Raw genomic sequence first — 27,886 nt, 5'->3', positions numbered from 1 at the left:
CAATAGTAACCAATGTTTGATAAAGCACTTCAAGAAAAAAAATCGTATTCAAACTGGTAATTCTAATAATACTAACAGAAATATATTAGATACTATTTTTTTTTTATAAATTACACAGATTTGCCAGATAGCATTTTTAATTTATACTTGATCTATTTTAATTTCATGTGTGGTGGAACGGGTGCATTTAAGTTTAAATTTTCTTGAAGTTTTTCCTTTCGCTTCTTTATATTTCTCTCATGTCTTCTTTTCATTTCCAAAATTTCTTTCATTTCTTCTTTATCTTCATCCTACAACATTAAAAATGAGCAAAAACACATGTCTAAAAAGGGTCTATGTAGGTATTTCTACCGATTGGTTTAAACGCAAGACTAAAGCTCTTGTTCCGTCAGACATCGGTTGAGAGTATACCATTAACTGCCTTAGTCTTTCAGGAGGACTAACACCTCTTTCTACAACTAAAACTATTCTTGCCCACTAGAAATTTAAATCATATGTGTTATTGAAGATATTACTTTTTTTTCTATACCTGTCTTTGCCATTCATTTCGAGTTTCGGCAATTTTTTGATAAGTGTTTCCCATCATAGCGATTAACATATTAATAAGCAGGATCGCCACAATTGCCATGAATATAACAAAAAGGATCTGCAAACAATATACAAGGTGTTTCACGATTAATTGACCAAACTAAAAATTTGCATTCAAGTGATCAAAATAAGAAAAAAGTCCTATAAGTAAATATTTGGAAACATTTCGTTTTCAAGATACACAGTGTTGAAAATGTTTAATATATAGGGTGTTTCTAAATAACACCGAAAAAATGTAAGGGGCGATTCTCTGATAAAAATGAACAGGGGTCTTTGGTATAAAATTTTTTGAAAAAAATTCTTTCCTGAAAAGTTACGCCCCTTCAAAAATTAAAAAAATATATTGTTTTTATTTTTTATCTCCCATGTATATCAATCTAAAGAAACCAAACTTGGTGAACACTATCTGTCAAAAAAACTAACTTTTTGAAATTTTTTCAACCCTGAAATATTTTTGTAAGGGGTTGAAATACTCGTATAATTTTTTTTCGATTAAATTTTTTCCTTTTAAAAAATATGTCTAAATAGTCCCATTCATTTACTAACTTTTTAGGGGGATATCTTGTTGCGTCGAATTTCTGGAGTTTTATCAGTCTACCTTAAGCATCCTCAGAGATATTTTGAAATACCTTGTACAAAGAATACAAATTGCTTTTGTGGCAAGAACCCTTACCTTGGCTTCATATTCGTGTTCTGTGCGAGCAAAAGCGTTATAATATTCTCCAAAATTAGTCATGGACATCAGAAACATAGCCATAATAGATTCAATTGGTGTTGACATCGGATTCGTTGCTGAATCATCCACGTCTTCAGGTGTTAATGGATTATCGAATGACAAAAATATGATGTAAAACGCTAAAAAAAAAAATTTTGAGTATATTTAAAATAATATAACTTTACTTCTTTACCTTGGGAGAAGCCCATTACAAATACTAAATAAATAGAAGCAAATCTGATTAAATCACCCATAACCATTCTGTATATCATAACAACAAATGGACCTACAGTTTTGAAACCCCTGAAAAGCAGTACATAAACCAATGTCTGAGTAAGAATATTTTTCTATAATATTTGCCTGCAGAAGAATAAAAAATATGGAGCAGTTGTCAACATAACCATGACGGCTACGGTATCCTCAATTTCATCCTCACAAGCAAGTCTTAGCCAAGGTATAATAAGCATCAAAATACAGGAAAACAAGAACATTACTCGAGATGGAGACGTCCTCTAAAATGAGTAGCTTTTTTTAAGATTAGTTGCTTAATTTTTACATTTCATGCAAAAGTACAATGTCAACTTTAAATAATTATATGACAATATGCTTAATTCTTACCTAAAGTATAGAGGTCTCTAAAAATACCTGAAACAGTCTTTTGTTTTTTGTATTATTTCTTTTGTTGGTAGAGATTTTGAGACATACCGCAAGAAACGTATACTTTATGTCGTTAAAATACATTGTACCAGAGTAAAATGAATTTCAATTTTCTGTTGCCATTATTACCTACAGAAGTGTTTAACGATATTTTTGTTTAATTTTTAACCTTACCTTTTTGCTAAATTTGTAGTTATATTTATTAATTACTTTTTAAGATTTAGACTAATTTCTATCTGCATCTAATCGAATGTCAACGTCTAATGAAATATGGTTCTGCGAAATAACATTTAAAAAACTCTATTTCAGTATGTGTTGATATTTGAGTCCAAATTATTAAAAACTATTTAACATAGACAATTTTAGCAAAAGGGCGAAATTTAATTAGAATTCCTCTAAATACTGAGCTCACCATAATTGATAACTACAACGAATATTGATGTTTGTTTTTCTCTGAAATTTATTTTGTTTAAAGTAAAAAAGTAAGAATACATAAAATATATGTTTTTTTGCAAGTCTCTACCAAAAAATAATAATATGCAAAAAACAATGTACCGTTTCAGGTATTAGCAAATTCTACGCTTTAATTAAGAAAAAAACCTATGTTTGTTCATTTTCAGCTACCCCAAACATCTGGTTGCAATATTTCATTCAAATATCATTTTCATCCAAAGAAGCTACCTTTGAAACATGATCACTCTCTTCCAGACACCCTGTGTAATTAAATGATTAATATTGATTTAATAGTGCTATTTGAGAACAAAGTAAAACTAATTCTATTCACTAACAAGGTTCTCAAAAAACATCCTGGTTCCTAAAAATCTAGCTTCTCGAATAGCGGCTCCTAAATACAGAAAAGCTCCGATTGTTATGGCTACTTCAGCAGCCAACCTAATTTTTGCTTCAGGTGTTTCTAATTGCATTAACCGACATTCTTCTTGTAAGTTGTCCCACCACTCCTCCACATCATATTCATCATCGTCATCATCATTTTCTAATAAACATATAATTAAAATGACTTAAAAAACTTAACTTTATTGGTAATACCTTTATGGGTTATAGGTATATGTGTATCATTAAGTAAATTTATGATTTCTACAGAAATATTTTTTAAGTTGGTTTTGTTTGCCACATGAGAAAGAGTTGCATTTGTGGCATTTGCTGCTTTAGCAGTATTTACTGGTGGTCCGGGCCTTAAGGTAAACGCTACAAGGGATATTAAAAAGTAAAAAGCAAAAGTGAAAAATTGACGATAAAACTTGAATTTTACAAATGTATTCCATTTAGCATTTAACAAATCAATTAATACACCATCCATAAGTTCCAAGTGTTCGTCTTTATCCTGAAATTTATCAATATAAAAAAATAGCAATAGCTGGACAATATCGTGCTTACTCCAAAAACTACCAAATTTAAAGCTGACGTTTTACTAATGTGACCTGTTTCCATATCGATAGTATCTATTTGAGATAGAGGATAAGCCGCACACGTTATGCTACCTGAAATATTTTCATATATTCATAAACTAACCGATTATTGTTCAGAAATTTTACCTATTTGCCAATATATTTCTCTTTCTAAATTTAAAATATGGAAGAACATATCAATTCTAGCTAATTTTGCAGCTAAAGTTAGTGGTGTCAAATTTAAAACGTTTCTAATCGATAGGCTTGATCCAACTTCATAAGCAGTATCAAAGAACTCCTAAAATAATACAACAAATGTCCACATCGGGTTTACAGCTAAATTAATAATGTCATATAAATTCTAAGAAACTTACTAGTTTTTGGTATATAACAAGTAAATGTAGAACGGTATTGCCGTTAGTATCTTGTGCATCAGGATCTGCCCCTCTTGATAACATCAGTCTAAAGCATTCTTCTTGACCTAAACAAGCTGCAAAAGTTAAAGGATATTCTCCCCAGTACACATAACTAGAAAAAGAATTTAGTATTCATTAAACTGATAAAAACGTAATAAGGTAATAAACTTATTACCCTTCATAATTTGTCTCTGGATAAACATTAACCCACTCGTGGTCCACACAATCCGTCCTTGAAGATTTCTGGTCCTCAGGACACATAAAATTCCCAAAACAACGTTCTTGGAAGTTGACGTTTGCATCCAGTAGAAACTTCACCATCGATGGGTCTTCATTTACGATAGCAATATGCAGGACATTTTCTCCTAAATAAAGTTATTAGATACAGTCATTGTAAGTTCTGAAATTATCTACCGTAATATTCATCGGAAATATAAATATCATTTATTAGCTTTGGGTAGAATCTCAACAGGCGCTTGGCAATATCAGCATGTAACGAAGTGGCATTAAGAAGACAAAGATGTAATATTGTTTCTCCAACTGCTCCTCTATCTTTTAGTTTCCAACATACGTGTCTGTAGAGATGAGGATCTACAAATATAGATAATTTGGCAGCTTGTATTAGTTAAAATTTTACACAAGGGGGATGAAATGCAAAGAATTATCTTACTCTTTTTATATTCTTCTTCCGTAATTTCAGGACCTTCATCCTTAATCTCATACTCATCAGGGTTCTCCATTGCTTTTAAAGATGGTAACTATAAATGAACATTTTTTGCAGTGCATTTTCTAAGTTTATGTCATAACATCAGGAGGCTGTTTAATATTATTATTATTTATTGATGTTAAAATAGTCTATCAAGATCTCCGAATCCAACATTTTCTTTTGCGAATTGGAATAACTCATAGCAGCCTTTGGAGCCTTCAACAGTACGATACTGCTAATACGAGAACCAATCAAAAACCCCATGGATTACAAAATTATAAGAGGGTCTGTTTTAACTTGCACTCTAATGTATGATAAACCAGAATATGTTGCACTTTTCACTGATAAATGTATTTTAACAAAACTGCTACCGAAATCATTTTGACGATACAGATATAAGCTAATGTCTACCTTTTACTTGCAATAAAATGAAATATGTTAATATTTTTAATACAATTAAATTACTTTTAAATTCCTTAGTGACGTTACTACTTCTCACACAACTTACACAATCTTAAAATAAATTTTAAAAAGAAACTCGAAAATAAATTGTTTCTCAAATAAAGGGAAAGATACTATTTTCTTATAAATAAATTTAGGTATTCTAGGTATTAGGTATTCTAGGGTTTTTAGTAAGTTTTTTATTATCTCCTTAAATGGTTGACAAATTTGTGTTCTGAATAAATAAGATATATTCTTTAACAAGCTTTTAACATTATGGATACCAAAAATGACTTTAGACGTGGTTCGTTAGTGCTTTTCGATCTAAACTCTGACGAACAACCTCCTCAAGTAAGGGCATATATACAGAAATACCCTGTATAATAAAAAATTTACTGAAGTGAACATTTAAAAACATAACTTACAAGTTTATGTCTAGGTCTTTCTTTGTTTCTAAGCAGGACTAGGTCTGATATGGGAATATATCTCCCAGCCCCTTTGTTATATAAAAACTGCTCCACCTAAAACCAATATTTATTCCTTTTATTTTTTGAAAAATTGAAGTATGCACTTACTTTTGTTTTAATTGCATGGTCTATTTCTGCAAACTGTTTGTTCTGAGTTGCTCGTTTCATTAATTCAACAAGTAGTCCACCACCTAAAAGTGGTAAACAAATGCTTTTATACTAAGCCTCTCAAACAATATATTCGTGTTGTGCAACAGCTGAAAGGGTAAAGCCACTCTAGAATTTTGAAAAAAATCAAATGCTTATTGTAACTCGTGAGATTGCGCCCGCGCCTAATACTTTGCTATTCTAGAAACCAGATTGAGTCTCAGATCATGCCAAAACGAAGATGAAGAAAATATCAATACAGAAGGCAATTATACGGAGCAGGCATCACTGATTGAAGGTATACATATAACGAATTCTTTATGCTGAATGGCTACAAAAGCTTTAAAAGCGTTTTTCTAGTAACCACTTTTTTTAATTGGCCGGAATCATAACTCAAAAAGTTTTCAATGAATCGACGAAATTTTCTATAGAGCTTTACAATACTATAATTCAGGGAACATTGTAAAGGATTTTCGATTGATTAACAATCATCATTGTTATTAACAATGTAATGCAAAATTGTTCGTCTTTTTTCGATATATTTTTTTTAATGTTCACTAAATTAACCATTATTTCTATTATATAGAACTTAACATCTACATTTCCTGACATTTCGAAGATATCGGGAGCGTGTCCAATTTTTAAAACTGGTATAAAAACTGAGGTCAAGAATTATCACCCTATTTCAGCACTTTGTAATTTTTCGAAAATATTTGAAATAGCCATTTACAATGGTATTTATCTAGCTACAAAAACATGCAGGGGCGATCCACGGTGTCTAACTTATGCCTATTAACTCCATTCATACTCCAGTTGTAATTTATGTAACCGAGTCATATCTTCTTGAAAGAAAGCAATATGTTACGTATTTTGGACACAGTTCTCATATTTTTACAGCAACCTCGGGTGTTCCTCAAGGGTTAAATTTGGGGCCCCTGTTTTTCTTGTACTTTATTAATCATCTGTCTTCTGAGCTTAGTTGTAAAAAACTGTTATTTGCTGATGACTTGAAGTTGTTTTGTGAAGTATCAGTTACTGAACACTGTCAGGAGTTGCAAAGTCAACTACAACTATTAGACAAGTGGTGTACTTATAACTGTCTGCAATTAAATGCAAGGTTGTAACTTATACTCGCAAATTGCATCCAATAACATTTTATTACGCGCTAAATTCGGAAGTACTTGATAGGGTGGAGTCTATTAATGACTTAGGTGTCTAGTTTGACTCATGGCTAACATTTACTAAACACATTGACAAGATCACTGTGTCTGCATTAATGATGCTAGACTGTATCATACGCAACTGTCAGTCATTTTCTAGTGAAACTGCCTTGAAGAGTATCTATAATTTTTACTGGCATACTGTTCAATAGTGTGGTATCCGAGCTATGACTACCTAAAGCTTTCACTTGAAAATATCCAAAGATTTTTAAAATTTTTATCACTTAAAGTAGACGGCTTTTATCCTGAAAGAGGTTATAATCATACTATTTTACTTAATAGATTCAATTTTGCTTCTCTGCAGTTTCGTAGAGTTCTATATAGTATCAAAATTTTATTTGATTTATTTCATAATAAATTAGAATGCTCGTGGAAATCGCACATTTTTCTGTGCTAGAGCAAGTTCTAATTGTCTTACGATGTCTCCAGTGTATATTACGTGTCATAATTTTAATACGATATCAAATCAAATTAGAGCTATAAATCTAAGATTTAGTAAGGACATGTAACTATTTTGATATAACTCATTTCGTTTTTTGATTTTAGTTATTTGTCCTGTAAATGGAGTTTATCTGTTGGTCAATAAAGATTATTATTATCATTATTATTTTTAATTTCCCTTGCATGTTCCCTAACTTTAAGGGGATAATAGCACCCCCAAACATTGAGATTAGACGTCAGTGTAAATTGCAATTGAATTTAATAGAGCCCATGCTTCGTTCAATTATTCCGCCATAGTTTGTTCAATTTAAAGCATTTTTTTTTGTGTTTGAATGGAAAATAATTCTTCTCTAATCGAACAATGCAAGCTGTGCACAGAAATTTGTTTTTGACTGACAAGATGAACTGTAGAATAAAAAAATGTGGGAATAATTTTGCATATTAAAATTAATTGTATACCTATACAGGGTGATTCAGAACTTATCCAAAAAAAAATTCTGGATATACAGGGGACCCTTACAAATACAATTTTGTAAAGAAAAAATCAAAAAGGTCAGTTCGAAATTGATTTAAAAATACACTTCTGCACGGCACTGGAAACTGGTCCACTGTAAAACCTGACCTCGCACAATGCGACCGGTATGGCGGCGTGATAAAAACGGACAAAAACTTTCGCAAGGAAAGAAATATGTAAATAGAATTTTATCGCACCTATTTTATATCGGCAAATTCAAATGCTTTTGCCTTTATTAATTATTAATAAAATTAATTTGTGTTTTTAAATAATAAAATCATTTGACATACCCGATGCTGCAACAGCAATTGTTCAAAATTTTATCCACTCACGTGTAAACACATTTGGGTCCGTCTTACTCACTTTCTACGAACTAACACAAATGATGTCTTGTTTCACCATAACACAAACGCTTCACCATAAATTAAAACGATATCCATCAACTCCGAGTACACGCAAACCATTTTTGACACTAACTACCCATTTTTGACACCAACTACTAAAAACGTATTATAAAAACCACAGATAACAGGTAAATATCGCAACGACGATTGCAAAATCCGAATTCAGTATTCGGAGTCGATGAGGCCACGTGGCGAATGATGCTAGAGACTACAGTTGTTCAGCTATGTAGTGGTTTAATGTGCTATAACTTCAATAATTTTTTTCTCAGAAACTATAAGGATTTTACAAAATTTTTTTTTACAATATTGACTCCATTTCTCATGGCGCATCTATTCCCAAATTTTTTTGGATAAGTTGTGAATCACCCTGTATAATAAATTTATGTGAACAGCAGATTGTTTAAATGCAAAAATACAAGGTAAATATAGTTTATTTGTAATATTAGTTTTCTTTTCTAGTTAATAAGTATTATACAGGGTGTTTGGGGTGTTTGGAAAAGTTGGTACAAAATTTAAGGAGTTGAAAGTAGAGCCAAAAATAATACAAAAAAGTTCGTATAAACATTGGTCCTCCGGAGCACCGTTAATTACCCCTACATATAATTGGGATATTTTTTAAAATACTTTCTTTCTGAAGATAATGGAATGAAAATTGTAGGTAATAATCGTATCATACCGCATCATTTAGACGAAGTAATTTTAGGATTTTTCAACTCATGATGATACATGGTTGTAAAAAAATCGAATGAAATGCAAAGTCAAGCACAAAGATCACAAGTAAGAAAATAAAGAAACGTAAGGATTTAAATGATAGCACGCGAAAAAGATAATCATTAGTATCATTACTATGAAACTGTCACAATGAAAGATAGGTACCTACTATGTGAAAATGTTAAAAAAAAAGTTATTGTTCGGAGCCATACAATATTTAAAAAATAATTATTTCTGACCAAACTAAGCAGAATTCGAAAAAAAGGTAGATACATTTTTTCTTCAAAAAAAGTCTTAATTCATTAAAAAATAATTTATTTGCTTGATAATTTAAAGGAATAAAAAAATTCGAAAAATTTCCGTTAAGGATAGTTAGAAAACTATTCTTATTTATAACCGATTTTGATGAAACTTATGATAGTTAAAGGCTCTTATGGTATAATTACTACCTACAATTTTCATTCCATATCTTAATCAGAAAGAAAATTATTTTAAAAAATATCCAAAGGATAAGACCCCGTTGGAGGACCATATCGCAATAACGGTGCTCCGGAGGATGAAATTTTATAGGAATTTTTTTACTATTTTTACTTTCATCTCCTTAAATTTTGTACTTTGTATCTATTCCACCCTGTATACCACAAAATTTTAAAAAGTTCTTTTCACCAGGAGCTTAACTATGCGAATAATATTATATAAATGAATTTCAACATTAATGTATACTTGCAGCAGGGACTGTACCGGTCATAAGAATACCGTAGTTCATAGCGGTACCAATAGATCGCAGCATTTTACAGATACAAAATTCCATGAATTTTGAAAATTTATTATACACAAACGACAGCAGGTAAACAATTTAAATTTTAACACAGTATGGTAAATTACATTTTCTAGATGCATGTGAATGGGTTTTGCAAAACCTTTATATTTTGTGATTTTTTTTTTCTTTTTCTCCGGTTTCATGAAACATATTCAAATGTGCATGCACACAGCCCTAGATTATACAATTCTATATCATTACTACAAATTTGAAACGAATCCGACAAATAGTAACAAAAATATGAATTTTCAAAAATATGATGGTGTGTTATAATCCCCTTAAGTATATAACATCAGAAAATTTTTGTTTTTTTGTTCCACGACCATTTATCAATAAGAGATCTTTCCGGCCATACAGCCCTCCGAGTAAAAGGTGTCATTTTGCAGCCACTTTGAATACAAATCATTAAGAAAAATTCACAATACTACCTGAAAATATGTACAATAAAGCCTTTTTGTCGCCACGGTAGCGCAGTCGGTCGAGAGTGCGGTGGCAAGCATTTCTCGGCTAGGCTTCCTACTCTGGTCCGGGTTCGATCCCCGGTGTCGGCACTGGCAATGTCGATGGATAATGGGTGTTTGTCCACGTTTTTTCAAGTGTAGCCCCCTTCCGCACAAGCCTTTGGCTTTGGATTTGGGGGTTGTCTCATTTCTGTGGTGTGTTTTTATGTTTATGTTCCTAACAATGTATTTCGTATCGATTTTTCCTTGAAAATTCTCTAAAATCATCTTTTTTTCCAACCTCTAGAGTGACGAACCACAACTTTCTGTAACGTTTATCTTTAAAATATGGATAGGTTCAAAAAACTTCTCAATTCTCAAAATACGTGCTCCACAGAATACATTTCACATAATACTTACTTACCATTTTTAGTACTGCAAGACAAAAATATAATTGACAATTTTTTACCTTTTAAATCGCATAACTTGTAGATAGGTTGCATAGAAGCCCCTGCCTGCTTCTTAACGCCACTAGTAACATTGCTTTCGGTATTACCCATCACGATTTACATAAACTTAGTCACCCTTCAAAAAATTTACAATTGCGGTTGTTTAATTAATTGATTTGTTACGTCTTAAAAGTTTAGACATCACAGATTTGCTAATTTTCTTCCAGATAAAGACCACTTTCTGGTGGAAAAACATTTTAAATTATAAGTTTTTTAATTAAATACACTATTTGTTGTAAAGCAGGAAAACGATTTCAAGGTAAGTTATTTTATTAAAAAAGCTGCTTCAAAAAAATACAGTCTCTAATACAATATTGATCAAACAGGAGTATATATAAATTTGCTTGATCAATAATGTGTAAAAAATAAAGGTTAAATAATTACATGGAACAAAATATTTACATTTTGGGTCGATATAAGGCAAACAGTAAAACATAACAGAAACTAGTTATAAAAAATGATGCATGTAAAAAATAAATTATTCATAATAAAATCAAACTGTTATGAATAAGGGCGACTTATTTTGGCTTTTTCCCTTTTCCTTTAGTGGCTTTAGATGTAGTCTTTGCTTTACTCGTTGAGGCTTTAGGCTCTTTTTTACCCTTTGAATTAGTTTTAACCTGTAAAACATTAATTAATTTGAATTCGAGTGTTCAATATATAGATAGTCTTATGAAGAAATGTCCAAAAATTTTTCGTTTCCAAGATACATGGTGTTGAAATTTGAAAAAAATTCACACTAAAATATCTGCCGCTTTGCTTGTCCAATAGTTTTTGGTGAAACACAATACCGTTGTAGGGTTGCCATACATCCCGATATATCAGAACTGTTACCGTTATTGGCTACTTTGTCCCAACAAGACTATTAAAAGTCCCAATCAATTGCCTAGTCCTAAATAATACCCCGTTGCCTGCACTTTCAGCAATTTGTGTGTCTACAGAACTTTTTAGAGATCAGTCTTTCTTCAGAGAATTGGAAGTTCAAAGGTTCTGTTGAAGAGATGGCTTTTTTTTTAAGAATACTGAACACTATGAAAAAAATCCCAATATTAAAATTCTGTGAAAATTTGTTTGCAGTTCCCACCCATAATGCCACAGTAGAGAGAGTTTTTTCGTTGATGTCTGCTCAGTGGGCAGATGAAAGGAATCGGTTACCTCCAGAATCTATGGAAGCAATTTTACAATATAAAGTGAACTATAATATATGTACGAATTTTATCAGTATGCAAAAGGACAAAACGAATTGCTAAAAAAGGTTAAAATCATCCGAAAAATATTATCAACCAAGCACTTCTTCTCTTCCGCAATCATAAGTTAAAATATTATTGTTATTTATTTATTTAAACTGAAAAGAATACTCAAAGGACGTTTTTCAACAATAGATGAGACAATGAAAAAAATCACAATCGTGCTCAAGACGATACCTAAAGAGACACTACCAGTGCTTTTCAAACTGGAAACTACGTTGACATAAGTGTATATCACAGGGGGACCACTTTGAGGGGAATATGGGATAGAAACTAAAGATTAAATAAATACATTCTGAGTAAATTAACAATTCTCGTTACTTTTTGATCCTCGTATCCTATACTGGTTTATATTTGAAAACAGCAGATTCAGCTTCACCATTGTATATCTCCAGTGATATTTTAAAAAACGTGAATTTTATTAACCCTCAAAGGTCACCTTGGTGCGAATTTGCACCACCTTTTTTTTTTAACGTATGGCATTTCTCAGGTAGCAGCTGACGAGGGTTGGTTCCCCCCACCATGATAAATCCTTCTATAACCCAAACAGTCCAGCCGTACCATAGCTGGCCTCAGTCTGTTATTGTCGGCCAAACTGTCTGAAAAGCCTGATCGGTGCAAATTCTCACTAGTGTGACTTTAGTGTGGGCAAAAGTGTGGCTGAATTTATATCATACAATCTAGAAATAAAGTGAATTGAAATGCAAATTTTCGATTTTGTTCACATTCATTCATTTTACGTGTTGAATAGACTAGAACATTGTTTATTTAGTTATTGCAAATAATTTTTCAAAAATTTTTTTTATTAATAATTTAATTGTAACATGTATTTGTCAATATTTATGGATAATAAGGTTTACATTAATATGTTTTATACAAATGAGTTCAAAATAAACATCAATTTACAGAAAAGGAGCCAAAAATCAGAACTTTAAAAAATGCTTATATTTGAGATACGGGGAAAATCGATAATATCATTTTATCAATAAGGGGTATTTTTTTCTTAAAAATATAGATTTTGAACTTCAAAATCTTTTTTTACTTTTTCTCTAGTCATTATTTCTAAAAAAACACAAATTTAAGAAGTCGTTTTTCAAAATATGTTTTTTTTCAATCGTTTTTTTATTAACAAATGAATATATTTTTCAAACTTAATTACATTGTTCGAATTCTCGGAAAATTTTAACCCAGTTTTGATGTAAATACGTTGTTTTCGTTAACAAATAAAGAAGACATAAAGGTTCAAAATTGGAAAAATCCCAATTCGCATTAGTGTGACCTTTAAGGGGGCCTACCCCAAATGTGACCTTTGAGGGTTAAATTTGAAACGAGCAATTTTCTGACATTTTTCATAGAACTTTTTTAAAACATATTTTGACTACCCAAATTTTAAATTTGGCCAGTCAATCCTCAATCCTGCATACATACTTCAACTTTACTAAATAAGGATTAATCTGCTTTTATTATTTGTATATAGGATGTAACTTTAAGTGGGGTCAGTTTCTAAGATGTAATAAATATTTGTTTTATAATAGCTTTGTTCGTACAACAGTCAAAAACTATCAGCAAATGTATGACACATGCATGATAGGTTAAAAGCGTTCATGCAGTGATAATCCATGACTCCTGACTAAAAATTTGATGTTCGCACAACAAAACTTACGAGTTGTGGACTGTTCTATGCTGTGAGGTACGAGAGAATAACATAATTAATCATTTTAATACATTTAATTATAATATATAACCGAAGTGACAAACAAACAGAGGATGAATCTGTTCAAAATAAGTCGAAAATATAAATTTGAAATAAATAAATATTTATGGTCATTCAGTCACGATTCACTTCAGCGTTTTTAATATGTTTGTAGAGCACAAAATTTGAAATCGGTTTGAAGCCGCACATGCACAGTGAACAATTGACAATCGGTTGAAATTACATTCTGCAAACACACCTAATTCATTTTCAAAACTGCACTTGACACTGGTCAGTCCTCGAATTCGGTTGTATGTGCACACTTGTCAGTGTCGCCTACTGTTCCCTTTTTAAACCACCTGTATGAAACTAACAAAGTGGCAGAGAGCGAAACTGTAAAGGAATTGCATTTTTATAAATTTTTTGCTTGATTTAATAAATACTAACTAATATTGCTTTCTGGATTGGTATATGTTACTAATTGTAAGTAAAACCAAACCAAATCATAATTTTTGCTGTAATACATAATAAAAATAAATTAAAGTAACTATTAACTCTTTCTTCTCCATTTCGAGTATTCAATAAACTATATTTTAAAGCACTGTGTTTAGTTTCTGAATCTCAGTGACCTGGGAGGTTGACTCAGTTTAGGAGAAATATATATCAATCCACCTGATGTAATATGACAAGGCAATAGGCGGGCAAGAAACAAATGGCCGAATATGCCACCTTTTAGTTTATTAGTCTACAATAAGGTATTCGTAATACGATAAGTAATTTCCTGACTTTCTGCATGAAGTATTAGTTTTTACTGGAATCAATATAGAATTTGTATAGCGCAGTGTTATAGTATTTTATCATGTTTAATTTTATAGTAAAATTTAAGGTGGTATTCAACTATGTACTGAAGTGTCTTACGGTTTGTATTTCAATGATGATATGGTAGACCAGGTCGGATCTGTCTAAATATCCCACGTCTTGGATGTAAGAGGGGTCAAGCTAATTTTTGCTGGAATACCTTCAGTACAACTCACATAATAAAAGTGTAGATCCCTTGATCTGGGCAAGGTCCGGAACATTTTCAAAATTGCAAAAATGTCTAAAAAATTTTAAAAAAATACCTATTTTATCTGAGTTTTTTACTTATATCTTGGAACCTATGCATTTTAGAAGAACATTGAAGAGGAAAAAATATTTTAGAATTGAATTTTGCACAATATACTGTAAGTTAAAAATGTTTAAATTTATTGCCGTTGTTGCAAAATAGCAATAATTGATGAAAAAAAGGCAAAAAGTAAGTTTTTTGGGCAATTTTTTAAAATGTTCTAATTGCTCTGAGGACATTCTAATTTTGGTTAAAAAAAATCTTTATAGTATAATAAAACAACACACCAAGTTAAAATTGGTTAGATAGTTTTCGCAAAATAATTTTTTGAAAAAATATTTTTGAATTTTCAAAATTTTGCAGCCTCAAACAAAGCATCTAGATACTTAAAAAAATTTTTACATAGAAAAGACCGCTCAATCTTTCAAATGGTTTTTGAAATATTGAAATCGGTTGATTAGGACGGCCACAGTAAATTTTTAAAGTTATCGGCAACATAGATAAATCAGCGGAAAAGTTGTCGCTCACACGTGTCCTAATCAATTGATTTCAATTTTTCAAAAACCATTTCAAAGGTTGAGCGGTCTTTTCTATGTGACAAAATTTTCAAGTATCTAGATGCGGTGATGAAGCGGTGCAAAATTTTGAAAATTCGAAAATTTTTTTTCAAAATTTTTTCAAAAATTATTTTGCGAAAACTATCGAACCGATTTTAATAAAATTTGATGTTGTTTTATTATACTCTTAAGTTTTTTTTTTACCAAAATTAGAATGCCCTCGGAGCAATTAAAACATTTAAAAAAAAATTTTTTTTGCCTTTTTTTCATCAATTATTGCTATTTTGCAACAACGGCAATAAATTTAAAAATTTTCAACTTGCAGTATATTGTGCAAAATTCTATTCTAAATTTTTGTTTCCTTTTCAATATTCCTCCAAAATGTATAGGTTCCAAGATATAAGTAAAAAACTAAAGACAAAATAGGTATTTTTTAAAATTTTTTAAACATTTTTGCAATTTTGAAAATGCCCTGGACATCACCCAAATCTAGGGATCTACACTTTTATTATTTGAGTTGTACTGAAGGTAATCCAGAAAAAAATTGCTTGCCCCCTCTCACATCCACCTCAAAACAGATCCGCCCTGATATGTGGTACATTTGTATGTCTTTATTGATAAATTTCTATGTGATATGAAAAAAGATGTATACAAATCAAGAAAGATGAGATTTGACAATACATGTTGTAGTTCCCAATTTGGTATGCACTCGCGGCTACTGCAGGTAGATGTTTGAGGTTACATTGGCCTGCAATTTGCAACTGCATTTGAGACAACAAACCTTTATGTTTCTAAAAGTCAAAGGTAACCGCCATATAAATATAAGCCCCATTCAAAGTTACACCCTGTATATTACATCAAATTTAATAGCAAAATAATAAATTCTATCAGACCTTAATCATAGCATCTGCAGTTACGTCATCGTTTTCTTCTTGATCGGATTCAACAAACTCTTCGTCATCTAACAGGTCAGTTTCCACAGCGGCTGCTTTCTTTTTAGATACGCCCGTATGTGCTGCAAACGGCAGAAGAGGAGCTTCCTTGTTGTAAATTCTCGTAAAAGCAGACTTTACCTGAAAAAAAACAAAAGAAAGAAAAAATATACCTTTTTCAAAATGATATTCATACTTTTGCATCAATGTCATTAAAAGGATTCTTCAAATTCTTCCATTGGCAAAGCTCTATTAAATTATTTAAATCCTCTCGTAGCAAATTATAGGACTTCATAACTTCGATAGCCTGATGGACACCGTCCGTACCATATTTTCTCAGTGGAGTTATAACAGCATTTCTTAACGGTACTAAGTAGTCCAATTTCAGTGCCATTCTATTGCCTGAAGTGCTTGTCCTTGTGTGAGCATGTAATTCACACAACATTCTTTTATGTTTATTGGCAGACGAATTCTTTCCTAACCATCCGGGGAAGTTGATTCGGCTTGTTACGTTACCCGACATGTAAAATCCTGGTAAGACAGATGAGAATATGGCCTGGGTTTCTAGTAATGCCCAGTTGTTCCCACTTCTTATCCTCGAATCGATAATATCTCCGACGCTGATTGCATCTGCAGCAAGTGAGGCTCTCTTCATAAATTCTTTGCTGAAACAATACAATTTTTACAGTAATAATAAATATTACACTACTATATGTTTATGTATTGGCTCCTCGTTTTAAATGATCAGAAAAAAAGTAATTTTATTTAGCGCCGCAGGCGAAAAATTTTAAGGAATTTGAAGGTCATTGTGTTTTGCAAGTACCCTAAAATGAATACTGTCAGTGTGTACAGTAGGTATGTACTTAGATACAATGCGAGAATAAGTAAAATTCCAACGTGTGGGGGCTGAAGTGGATAATCGATCAACCAACCCAGTTAGGATATAATTATGTAGATTACTGTTATAGTTCATTCTGTATAGTTTTTGAAGTTCCTTTAAAAACATGGGCATCACTAAGATGTTGATCTAAAACGGGATCAATTTTTGCACTATAGTCTTATCAGTTCTAAAAATACCCCTTTGTTTACCGAGGCACTTTTTTTATTATGTCCACGAAGAGGAAGGTTACATGTACCACATAGTTTTAAGATATTTATAATTTTTGAAAAAAGCAATAGATTTTTCTTAACTGTTTCGTTATGACTATTTATTTGTTCTGCATAAGCACTATTTAAACAAGAAGCAATATTTACTCTTCCTAAAAGTAAAAAACTCACCAACTTATTTTTGTATTTAGGAGAATGTTTGTTTCTTAATTTTGTCCGGTTAATGTTTCAAGTCAAAAACTCCAGTTTTCGTCCAGTTTTCTTGGCCTCCTCCAAACAATATACATACAAAACAAAAAAATCTATTTCGTCACAACCACACAACACACACAACCTGTGTGTCTTATGTGTCTTATCATAAATGTTTTATCAAATTTGCGAATAAAAGCCGGCCTACTTTTGCACTCTTTCTGCACCTGAACTGAATTCAACACTGGCGTTGGACGACGTTATTTTTCAATTCAACTTCTTCCTCTAAACTTAAATTACTAATAACAAGTTTTTTTATTTCACAAACCCTCATTTTAAACTTAAACTTATAAAATTTAATGTCTTAAAAAGCGCCAAAGCAAAAACAAAACACGTATAACCACACTTCAGTGATACGGGTTACTGCCTCATGGAGTCCCAAAACAAACAGCGTGAGCGCGCGAGCCTATCGTCGCCTATCTCCTTCACGTGCCAATTTGTCCAATCATATGTAAAAATATGCTTGCACTATGGACTCAGATTTCACAGTCCGCGATGGAGTGGGGATTGCGCACGCGGTCAAACATAACTCTTTGGTAACATCATAGATGGCAGATGGCATTAATCTGAGCTACGTTCACGGAGTACATGCACTTTATGCAACCACCCTAACATCCAAGATATATTGAATGCTTGCTATTTAGATTTCTTATTGATGTAAATAAATACATTATTTTAAGTTTATAGTTTGAAAATATCTGGGGGGGCGGAGTCCCAGAGTTCTCCTTCACGAGCCGCCACTGGAGGGGGCCCTTTTTTTTAGGCATAATAGTACGTGTTCTCTAGAATACTAATCTGAAGTTATTATTATTTTTAATAATAAATAGTTATAATTTATTTTTTAAAGTGCACTCAAACTTTTGTTTATGTCTCCACAAGGTTATTAGATTCATATTCTGCAGAACGTAACTTTTGTATGAAGCATTTCTCTTCAAAAGGCTTCCTGTAATAAAAATATGGGCTTCCATTTAAAAAATCCAGGTTGACCTTGAAATAACCTTGACAACTGACTTTAAGGTTAATTTCAAGGTCACGGTAATTTGATCACCTGAAACCTGACAACTTTTGTTGGAAATATTTTTCACCATCCTGTTTATTTCTTGAGAATTAAAATGGAACAGTAAAAGTATAGACTCTGGTGCGAATGAAACATTTTCAAAAAAATGTTTCATATTTTTCCCGCATAATATGAATCTGCAATAAAAAATAGGAGTGTCCATTTAAAAAGTCAAGGTTGACCTTGAAATAACCTTGACAACTGACTTTAAGGCTAATTTCAAGGTCACGGTAGTTTGATCCCCTGAAACCTCACATTTGTTTGACTTTGATAATTGACTTCAAGGTCACCATAATTTGACCCTCTTGAAACCTGACAATTTTTATTTGAAATATTTTTTTTATATAAATCCAATTAAAAAAGTTATGCGGCCTGGTATATTAAAATAGGTCACCTTGTATATTTTATAGTTCAAGTTTCATTCAAATATTTTTATTAATATCGAAGATGCATTCTCCAGTTTTTTTGTCATTCAGTTCAAGGAGATCGAACAAATTTGCAATGTATTTACACTTACCTATCACAACTAGGAGTCACATTCAGGTAATTCTCCTGAACGAAAAGAGGACCCAGACTGTAATCATAAAAAAACAATCTTAATTTATCCGACAAACTCATATTTTTCTGCTCGTCCTTGGAGAAGACAAGCTTTACGACCTCCCACGGACCTAAAACCGTATCCTTCTTGGCTGCTTTAGCTTCTTTTCGTACCATTTCAGGAGACAAGTTCTTGTCTGCAGCTGACCACATGGACAAGTGGTTTAACGTTTGGCGGATATCACAGCCTGCACCTTGTATGAGTTCCGTTAGAGCATTAGGAGAAATGTTGATGCCTTCCTTGAAGCAAATAGACATCATCGCCCCCTAAAAAAAATGATTTATTAGCGATATAACGAGTTAATTTTATATGGTCTATTACTCTGATTTGTTCTGCTCGAGGTTTATTAAACCTTAGATCGAAACAGTAGTTGACTAACGATCTCATCTTTTGGTGATTTCTGTCATTACACATGCAGATAACGGGGATATGTGTACTTTTTATAAGGTTTATGAGCTCTTGGATTCCCCCTCTGTCTTCATTCCCTGCCATACCATCTACTTCGTCCATCAACAAAACCCTTTTTTTATCAGTCGTTTTCTTGCCTGAAAATAAGTTTCATAAATAGATACTGCAATGTTGCACGGAAAAAACTCTGAATGTGATTTTTTGGCTTAAGATGGGAAAAGAAAGTTCATATGAACATTGGTTCGTTTTTGAGATACAGAAAAAAGTTATGTGAAATATTATAAATGTGTTGTTGCCTAATTAACATGAGGCCATGATATATTTGGTCATTCTCATTTCTCTGAATTAACCTTGTTGTCATATCACATCAGATGCATTAGTATTTTGTGGGTAGTTCATTAAAACTACATTAATGCTAGAGGTCATTGACACTGAAATTCATAACTAAACACAGTGCTTTAAAAAATAGTAATTAGTATTTATTAAAAAAATTTTGTAATGTTTGGCAAAGTATGGTGACTATAAAATAATAAAACGCAGTCATGCAAAAGAAATCTGTTTTTAAGAAATTATTTTCCAATGCAGTTTCTCTCTCTACAATTCCTTTAGTTTAATACAGTTGATTTTAAAAAGTAACAATGGGCAATGCTAACAAGCGCATACATCCAAACGATTTTGGGAGTTAATCAGCGTTGGCGTAGATCAGTTTAATTGTAGTTTAAATCAGTTATAACTTGACCATTTATTCAATTTAATAAGAAAATTCAGATTAGTACTCTGGTAATTATTAGATTGCATATCAAAAACTAAGCGTCTGCCGACTAATGTCCATACTAACTTTTTTTCTTAATTTCAATCACAGAATCACTTGTTGGTAAAATATACATTCTGTCAAAAAAGTGTCTGGAATTTGTCATTTAAAAATTCCGCAGAAAGTAGAGTTAAATTTATTTTTTGATGGAAAGTGGCAGCAATATACTGACACCAAGTTTGAGTGTGATCTGTCAAATAGTTTGTTTACAGCTGTTAATTTTGTTAGTCTACCTAAAGTGTATTCTGCGATTTTTAATATGGATGTTATTGAACAAAAAGTTTGCTTAAAATTTTTGCTATCAAGGGAATTTCTTGTACTGAATTGAAAATGTTGGGAAAGACGTATGGTAATTTAGTTTTATCGTAAACTCAAGCATACGAATGGTGCAATCATGGTCGAGAAGTGGTTGATGATTTGCCATATTCTGGTCATCCTTCAACGTATTCAACTGAAGAAAACATCGATAAGGTGGAGGAAATGGGGCTCACAAACCGTCTTTATAGTTTGAGAGAGCTTGCATATGAACTATAAGTACATATCTCACAAATCAATATGCACCATTTCAGTTGATGTTTTGGATTGAAATGCGTCATAGAAGGGCTGGTTCCAAAAGAGCCGAACTTTCTTCAAAAAGAACACCACAAACATGTTGCTGAAGACATACTTAAAGGAGCTAATTTGAGCTCTACATTCATGCAATACATCATAACGGGTGACGAGACATGGGTTTACAGCCAGCAAGCTTCGAAATGGCACTTTTCTGATGACGATTCGAAACCAAAAGAGACACGTCAAAGTTGATCAAAAATCAGTCATGTTGACTGTTTGACAATTGCGATGTTGTCCACACAGAACTCCTTCTGGATGGAAACAGTCAACGACAAATATTATCTGGGTGTTACGAGGCGTTTGAGAGAGAGCATACACAACAAAAGACCAGATTTATGGAAGAACAATTCTCAGATTTTGCACCACAATAATGCACACAAAGTGATAATTGTGAATGAATTTTTGAGCAAAAACTCAACCAACTCATCGAGTAGCCACCTGATGCTTCCAGTCGATAGAAGTCATAAAACAAAAATATATGTGTAAAAAGTGCTTTGATGACTAAGTTATTCGTTGGAAAAGGGTATTGCTTCAAATGGAGTATATTTTGAAGAAGATCAAATACATTTTGAGGATTAATTGAATATATTGTGTTTTATTGACAAATTCCGGATACTTTTTTGACAGAATTTATAACAATCTGTATACAGGGTATAGCAAAAGTACCGGAACGGCAGAATAACTCGGCGGAAGAGCATTTTAGGGAAAAATGTTAATTACTAAAGTTTCAGGATTTCTCCCTGGCTATCCGATGGTGACCTCGACCTTGAAGATCATTTCAAGGTTAATTGTGATTTTTCAAATGCTACTAAACTTTTGAACCCAGAAATGAAGAGCGGAAAATTTTACGTTCAGATATGACCTTGAGTAACCCCTCTCTTTTGACCTGGGGACTGGGTCAACCAGGAGCACATGAACTGGTGGTGGGGAATCAGTGGTTGTAGTCAGTCTAAGGAGATGCTAGGACCCATCTCAAACTTTTGTATTTAACATTTTTCTCTAAAATACTCTCCCGCCGAGTTATTATGCCATTCCGGTACTTTTGCTATACCCTGTTTATACAAAAACAAATAGGAAGTTTCACAAATTCTCAATTATTTTTAGTGTTACCTGCAGCAAATCCTGCAATAGTATTTGTGCTTAACAATTGGGCCACTTCTTCATGTAATAATCTCTTACTTCTCGTGTCTGATGCGTTAAATTCAACAACATCAAATCCTAACTCTTTTGAAATCAAAGTGGCAGTCGTAGTTTTTCCTTTAAAAAAAAAAAATTAAACAATTTATAATATACAAATGTCTGAAATGTGTGAATAGACATACCTACTCCTGGAGGTCCACTTAACAATGCGGCCTTGTAGTAAGCACCATCGTCATTTTTAGCCCATGGGGATGGTCTAGGAATTTTTTTTCGAACTTCGGGCTGTTGATTCCTGTACCAATTTTGTAACCACTTCTTTAACTTGTTCATATTACTGTTGTCACCTTGCTGACCAATTATACTTTTAATATCCTTTGGCTTATATTTCTCTGTCCAAGTCAATGCAGAATTAGGTATTTCTATTTTTGCGAAACCTTTTTGGGATAAATTCTCGGATTTAACCTCAGATTTAACGTTTTTACTGCTTTGGAGTTTTGATTTCGGTGAATGTAACTCTTCTTTGACCAATACTTTTTCATCTTTAGACTTATGCATATCGTTGTTTGAACTAGTTTTTACATCTGAAAGTTGATTAAAATTGAGTTTGTTGTCAGTCTTACGAGCTAATTTTTCTTCTTTTTTTATTGACGTTTCATGTTTGATCATCTCTTTGCCTTCTTTTAAGATTTTACTTTCTGGTGACTTTGCTTTCTTTCTTGATTTTGGTGAAATTTCATCTTCTGTTGCAATACCTGATTCACTTGATACATCTGATTTGGTTTTAGAAAATTTAGGTTTCATGCCAGATTTTACCAGTATCATATCCAACAGGTCATCTTCTGAAATTTCGGGGATATTGAAACCCCTTGCTTTATCTAACTTTGATGGCCCAGGATCATCACCTACGACTATATAGTTGACTTTTTCTGAAAAAACATCCAGTTAAACAAAGGTTAAAGTTAAAAACAACTTAGTATAGTACTCGACACTGCATGTACCACTCTTCCCCCATGTTCGTTAACTAAATTTTCAAATTCGTTACTTTCCAAAGAATCTAGAACCCCAGTGCGTAAAAACGTTAGGTTCTTCAAGCAATCAGGTTTACCCTAAAATGAACATATAAGTACAAATTAAACACTGATTTATTAAATTTTACTTGTGGTATTTCTTTTTCACCATGATGTTTAGGTCCACCACGGTTTTTATATTTTTGATATAACATAGCAGAATATCTTTTCCTCTCAAAAGCCTCTTGATCAGGATCAATTCCCGAATCGGAGTGTTCAAGTTTTGCTTTTTTATGAGGCGTACCTTAAAAAAAGTGAAAAATTAATGAAATAATTGCAACATCGAAGATTACATAAATATTTTAATTAATTATTGTCTATATATACTTGACTATTATTATATAACCGATTTATATAAAATTGTAGAAGAATATTTAAATTTAAGTAACAAACATTACAATAATATAATAACTCTTACCTTCTGAAGAACTTCTTCTCTGTCTTTTTTTCTCCCCTTCATGTTTTGATTTCTCCTTTGTAGGTGTATTCTTAACATTTGGAACATCCTTATGTAAAGCTCTTTCAATTGTCTTGTCCAAAATATCGGCATTTTGTATTAAAACTTCATCATCCAATTCCAATAACGTTTTTTCAAAATCTTCATCATTATGTACACCTATTTCAGTTTTAGGTTTTCGATTTTTCTTTTGTTTTTTTTCAACCGACTCTTTGATAACAGGCACCGCTTCTACTTTACTTTGTTTTATAGGTGTATTACCAAAAACATCATCTATATTTACGGGTTTTAGTTTACCAGTATTTTTAGTTTTAGATTTCTTTGGAGTTTTTACTTTATGCTTTGAATCTTCGTCTGAATCTGAATTTATAGCTATAACCTTACGTTTAGTTACACTTACTTTTGAATGACTTTGCTCTGGTGTACTTTCGATTATATCATCGTCGTCAGAATCAATTATAGTCAATTTCGATTTTTTCGGCTTTATTTCTTGGGGGCGGCTACTATTAACATTAGACTTTTTTGAAATCACATTAAAAAATGATCTAATATCCTTAAAAATTATAGTAATTATTACGCATGTTTGATGGTTTTTAATATAACTTACTCGTGACATTATTACTGTTTATTATCAATTATAAATACATAATTCAAGAGAACATAACTGAAATTATCTGAAAATATCTTTCCTCCCGCGCAATGCAAAACACATTTACAATTTGACACTTTTGACAGTTAAATTAAACTTTAGCTGTGACATGTGACTTTAGCAGACATTTTTCCGTTTTTACCTTTGAGTATACTTAGATAGCGCCGCGCCATTATTCCATGGCTAGAAATTGGCCTCAATGATTTGGGATCGAGGGGGGTTATCCATCTTTATCCTGCCTCATCTCGTGTAGGCCTGGACAGCCTTCGTAGGTGGGCTCCATCCGTCGTCTACCCCGACCGCAAATGCGGCCGGTGTAGGCGCTTTGTGGGACTTCTGTCCTGACTGGGCCCCGCTGGCTAGGGCTCTTTCTTCTGGCTCTCTTCTTTCTTCGCCGGCTCGTCTGTGTAAACCCCGGGGGAGGTGTTATGTTTATGTGTGGATGGTTGGGTAGGGTAGTGCGGCTGCCGGCTATGCAGCCTGGGATGCGCTTTGCTAAGGTGGCCCTTAGACTAGCGCGGGAGGGGAGAAGTAAGGAGGGTTTGGGGGGGTGTGTATGTGTGTGTGTGTGTGTGTGTGTGTGTGTGTCGTTGTCTTCGTTTCTTGATCCTGGCGGTCTCTGAAACAGAAAAGTTAAGGGGGGGGGGAGGATATCGTTGGGGTGGTCACCCAGGGTCAAAAAGTTGGTGTCTACTCTAGGTCTTTTATGTTTCTCGGTCACGTCGGGTACGTAGTCAACGGCTTGCCTGAGGAGGGGATTATCATGTCTAGTGGCTACGTCAAACCGTTTCTCCGCGTTTTGTCTTATTGTCTGTGTAGCGTTTGTGTATTGTAAGCCTCGTAATATGTCAGAGTTTCTTACGTACCAGGGCGCGTCGGTGGCCAAGCGGAGGGCTATGTTTTCCACAGCCTGTAATGACTTTAAGTGGCTTTTTGCCGCGTGACCCCACGACGTGGAGGCGTAGCTTAGCTGCGGTTGAAGTACCACCTTGATAAGCGTTCGCTTATTTCTTAAACTGAGGGTGTTTCCACCTTTGAGTAAGGGATAGAGCCTAGTCCTGGTGGTCTTCGTCCGCGCCACCGTCTCCGCGATCCGGTACTCGGTTTCGGATAATCATTTGATTCTTAAAAGTATTCGAGAACCGAGTTCTCGATTCTTAAAAATACCCGATTCTGCCCATTACCAATGTAGATAGTGATAGAGGTTAGATTAGATCGGTTTCTCTACGAAAATTGTCAATTTAAAAGAGCACTCTGACTAGAGTAAGCAGCGTTCGGATCAGTTGGTCAGATATATTTTTCGTAAACCCTTAATACTACCCTACAAATGTAAAAGATAACCTTAAATTTTGTTATTTTATATTTATGTATTGAATTAACTTAAACTCAAAACATGTTCTCGCACAACATAATAAATTGTACATGTGATTAAAATTGCTGAAATTATTTCAAATGCTTGACAGATAATATAAATACATATGTATTTTTTGATTTTTGCCATATGTAGTTATGTACATTGTTTGTGTTGTGACGATGAGCCACATAAGAAGGGTATTGTCTGTTATTCACCCCAAGAAATATAAAAATAATTTAAGTTTAAGAAGTGTCACATCAACGAGTAAAATATATAAAAATTTTTACAGTAGTTTGCCGTCTAAAAGTAAAGATAACTTTGATATTGATTTAAAAATAAATGATATATCTTTAAACAATTACATTAATAAACTCGAAAAAGAATATAAAGACATTTGCAAAGATGAAAATTACTCTAAAAATTCGAGGTGGATGGAATTGCATTCAGTAGTACAAATTTTGAAAGAACGCCAAACATTTGTGGAAAATATTAATAACTTGAAAGAATTGTTACAAGAAAGTGATACTGAAATTAAAAAATTAGCTGAAGAAGAGAAACTCCAGTTTGCAGATAAAATTAAAGAAATTGATGAAAAATTAGTAGAAACACTTTTGCCAGTTAGTAAGGAAGATGCCTGTAATGCTATAGTTTTAGAAGTTCAAGCGGGAGTTGGTGGACAAGAGGCTATGTTATTTGCAAAAGAAATATTTGATATGTACTGTAATTATGCGGAATATAAAGGTGCAATGAAAATGTAGAAAATAATTTATTAACTATTTAAAAATTTGTCCTACAGGTTGGGAGCTGCAAATTGCTGACTATCCTACTACAGACATTGGTGGCGTGAGGCATGCAGTAGCTTTAATTAACGGACCAACTGTTTTTCAACATTTTAAACATGAAGCTGGTATTCATAGAGTTCAGCGTATACCTGTTACTGAAAGAACAGGTAGAATTCACACTAGTACTATATCTGTAACTGCTCTCCCTCAACCCACAGACATACAAGTAAATATTAATCCTAAAGACTTAAAAATAGAAACAAAAAGGTCCACAGGGGCCGGTGGACAGCATGTAAATACCACTGATAGTGCCGTTCGAATTACACATTTACCAAGTGGTATATCCGTTGAATGCCAGGTAGATAGATCTCAAATAAAAAATAGAAAAATGGCTATGGCAAGATTAAATGCTCTTTTATATCAAAAAGAATTAGATAGTCAAATTGCAGAAACTCTCGCAACAAAGAAGAATCAAGTAAGGAATAAGAATCGAAATGAAAAAATCAGGACTTATAATTACAATCAAGATCGTATTACTGATCATAGGCTTACTGGTTCTAACATTCATAATTTAGAAGTTTTTTTTGAAGGGGGCGAGCCTTTAGATCAATTGATAAAAAAACTAGAGGAACAGGAGAAGATGGAAATTTTATTAAATATAATTAATAGTGAATAAAATTATTGTATTCATTTCCTTTAATCCCCAATCATTAACTTTAAATTGTAAAATCTTTAAAAAAATATGCATCGACAATTGAATAATTGAATGCAATTTAAATTATTTCCAGTGGTTAATGTTTGTGATTTGTGGTTCTCAAAAGTATTTTTTCTCCAAATAAAATGGACTTAAACATCGCCTGTATCATTTCACAGTTTGCCAATTTGAGTAGTATTTTACAAAACTGAAAAAAAAATAAGTTGGATTTCAAATCATCAGGCATTGTCAGCCTATTTGAGAAAAAGATACGAGTAGTCTTTCCACTCGTAAGCAATTTTATTATTGCTAAATACTGGTAAAATAAAATTGTGTGCAAATCGGTGATCGGGTTTAAAATATTGAACGCTAACTAATTTCCCCCTGATCATTGTCTGAACTGTATAATTTTATTAGGTATACATCATTCTCTGATCGGGAGCAATTTTATATAGCAGATTTTTTTTTTAACGATCACTGATCGCAGATAATCTAAATTTAACTTTTGCAGTTCGTGATTTTTTTAAGGAAAAGAACAAGTGGGGGTAACATCGAAAATTTAAAAAAAGTTGAATTATTGGTAAAGACTAAAGAATAACAAGATGAAGATCATTAGGGGTTTACGATAATTGTATCGGAGTGGTCGGAACAAGAAAATGCCTTACGAATATTTACTTTGATTCGATCTCATTACGAAAATGCAACCTCAATGCTCAGATATTATACAGGGTGATCGAGAATGATTGACCGTGCCGCCTCATACTG

The 27,886-nt window shown here is 32.6% G+C and overlaps 3 protein-coding genes across 3 annotated transcripts; 1 reads left to right on the top strand and 2 right to left on the bottom strand.

Annotated features, from left to right (window-relative positions):
* Positions 1-140: 140 nt before the first annotated feature.
* On the bottom strand, positions 141-10,653 carry LOC108907873 (transient receptor potential cation channel subfamily V member 5). The gene is made up of 17 exons (XM_023454183.1): positions 10,563-10,653; positions 5,505-5,587; positions 5,355-5,450; positions 4,453-4,540; positions 4,197-4,373; positions 3,958-4,147; positions 3,741-3,894; positions 3,514-3,664; positions 3,356-3,459; positions 3,051-3,302; positions 2,749-2,940; positions 1,664-1,815; positions 1,497-1,606; positions 1,262-1,443; positions 530-646; positions 352-477; positions 141-290 (listed from the first exon to the last, which is right to left on the bottom strand). Exons 1-17 carry the CDS (start codon positions 10,651-10,653, stop codon positions 153-155), a joined length of 2,403 nt encoding a protein of 800 aa, XP_023309951.1. The 3' UTR covers positions 141-152.
* A 235-nt stretch (positions 10,654-10,888) lies between these two features.
* On the bottom strand, positions 10,889-24,364 carry LOC108907882 (replication factor C subunit 1). The gene is made up of 11 exons (XM_018711716.1): positions 24,250-24,364; positions 23,604-24,195; positions 23,275-23,429; positions 23,101-23,224; positions 22,301-23,044; positions 22,089-22,235; positions 19,469-19,692; positions 19,067-19,413; positions 16,333-16,801; positions 16,098-16,277; positions 10,889-11,222 (listed from the first exon to the last, which is right to left on the bottom strand). Exons 1-11 carry the CDS (start codon positions 24,256-24,258, stop codon positions 11,121-11,123), a joined length of 3,093 nt encoding a protein of 1,030 aa, XP_018567232.1. The 5' UTR covers positions 24,259-24,364; the 3' UTR covers positions 10,889-11,120.
* Positions 24,365-25,605: 1,241 nt separating this feature from the next.
* LOC108907871 (peptide chain release factor 1-like, mitochondrial) lies at positions 25,606-27,252 on the top strand. Its single transcript, XM_018711694.1, has 2 exons — positions 25,606-26,386; positions 26,442-27,252. The coding sequence occupies exons 1-2, from the start codon at positions 25,801-25,803 to the stop codon at positions 27,101-27,103; spliced, it is 1,248 nt and encodes a 415-aa protein (XP_018567210.1). The 5' UTR covers positions 25,606-25,800; the 3' UTR covers positions 27,104-27,252.
* Positions 27,253-27,886: the final 634 nt, after the last annotated feature.

Source organism: Anoplophora glabripennis, unplaced genomic scaffold, assembly GCF_000390285.2.
Source record: "Anoplophora glabripennis isolate ALB-LARVAE unplaced genomic scaffold, Agla_2.0 scaffold213, whole genome shotgun sequence".
NCBI lineage: Eukaryota > Metazoa > Arthropoda > Insecta > Coleoptera > Cerambycidae > Anoplophora > Anoplophora glabripennis.
Note: the sequence above shows the minus strand (reverse complement) of the source record. Positions and strands in the feature narration are given on the sequence as shown.

Excerpts from the sequence above, each read along its gene's own strand:
- LOC108907882 (XM_018711716.1), bottom strand. Across the intron at positions 19,414-19,468 it reads CTCGAGCAGAACAAATCAGA|GGGGCGATGATGTCTATTTG; the intron begins GTAATAGACCAT and ends CATTTTTTTTAG. Across the intron at positions 11,223-16,097 it reads CTGCAGATGCTATGATTAAG|GTTAAAACTAATTCAAAGGG; the intron begins GTCTGATAGAAT and ends AATGTTTTACAG.
- LOC108907873 (XM_023454183.1), bottom strand. The coding sequence starts at position 10,653 with ATGGGTAATACCGAAAGCAATGTTACTAGTGGCGTTAAGAAGCAGGCA. Across the intron at positions 4,541-5,354 it reads AAAGACCTAGACATAAACTT|TTACCATCTTTAAAAGCAAT; the intron begins GTAAGTTATGTT and ends GTTCATTTATAG. Across the intron at positions 291-351 it reads TCTTGCGTTTAAACCAATCG|GATGAAGATAAAGAAGAAAT; the intron begins GTAGAAATACCT and ends TTAATGTTGTAG.
- LOC108907871 (XM_018711694.1), top strand. The coding sequence starts at position 25,801 with ATGTACATTGTTTGTGTTGTGACGATGAGCCACATAAGAAGGGTATTG. Across the intron at positions 26,387-26,441 it reads TAATTATGCGGAATATAAAG|GTTGGGAGCTGCAAATTGCT; the intron begins GTGCAATGAAAA and ends TTTGTCCTACAG.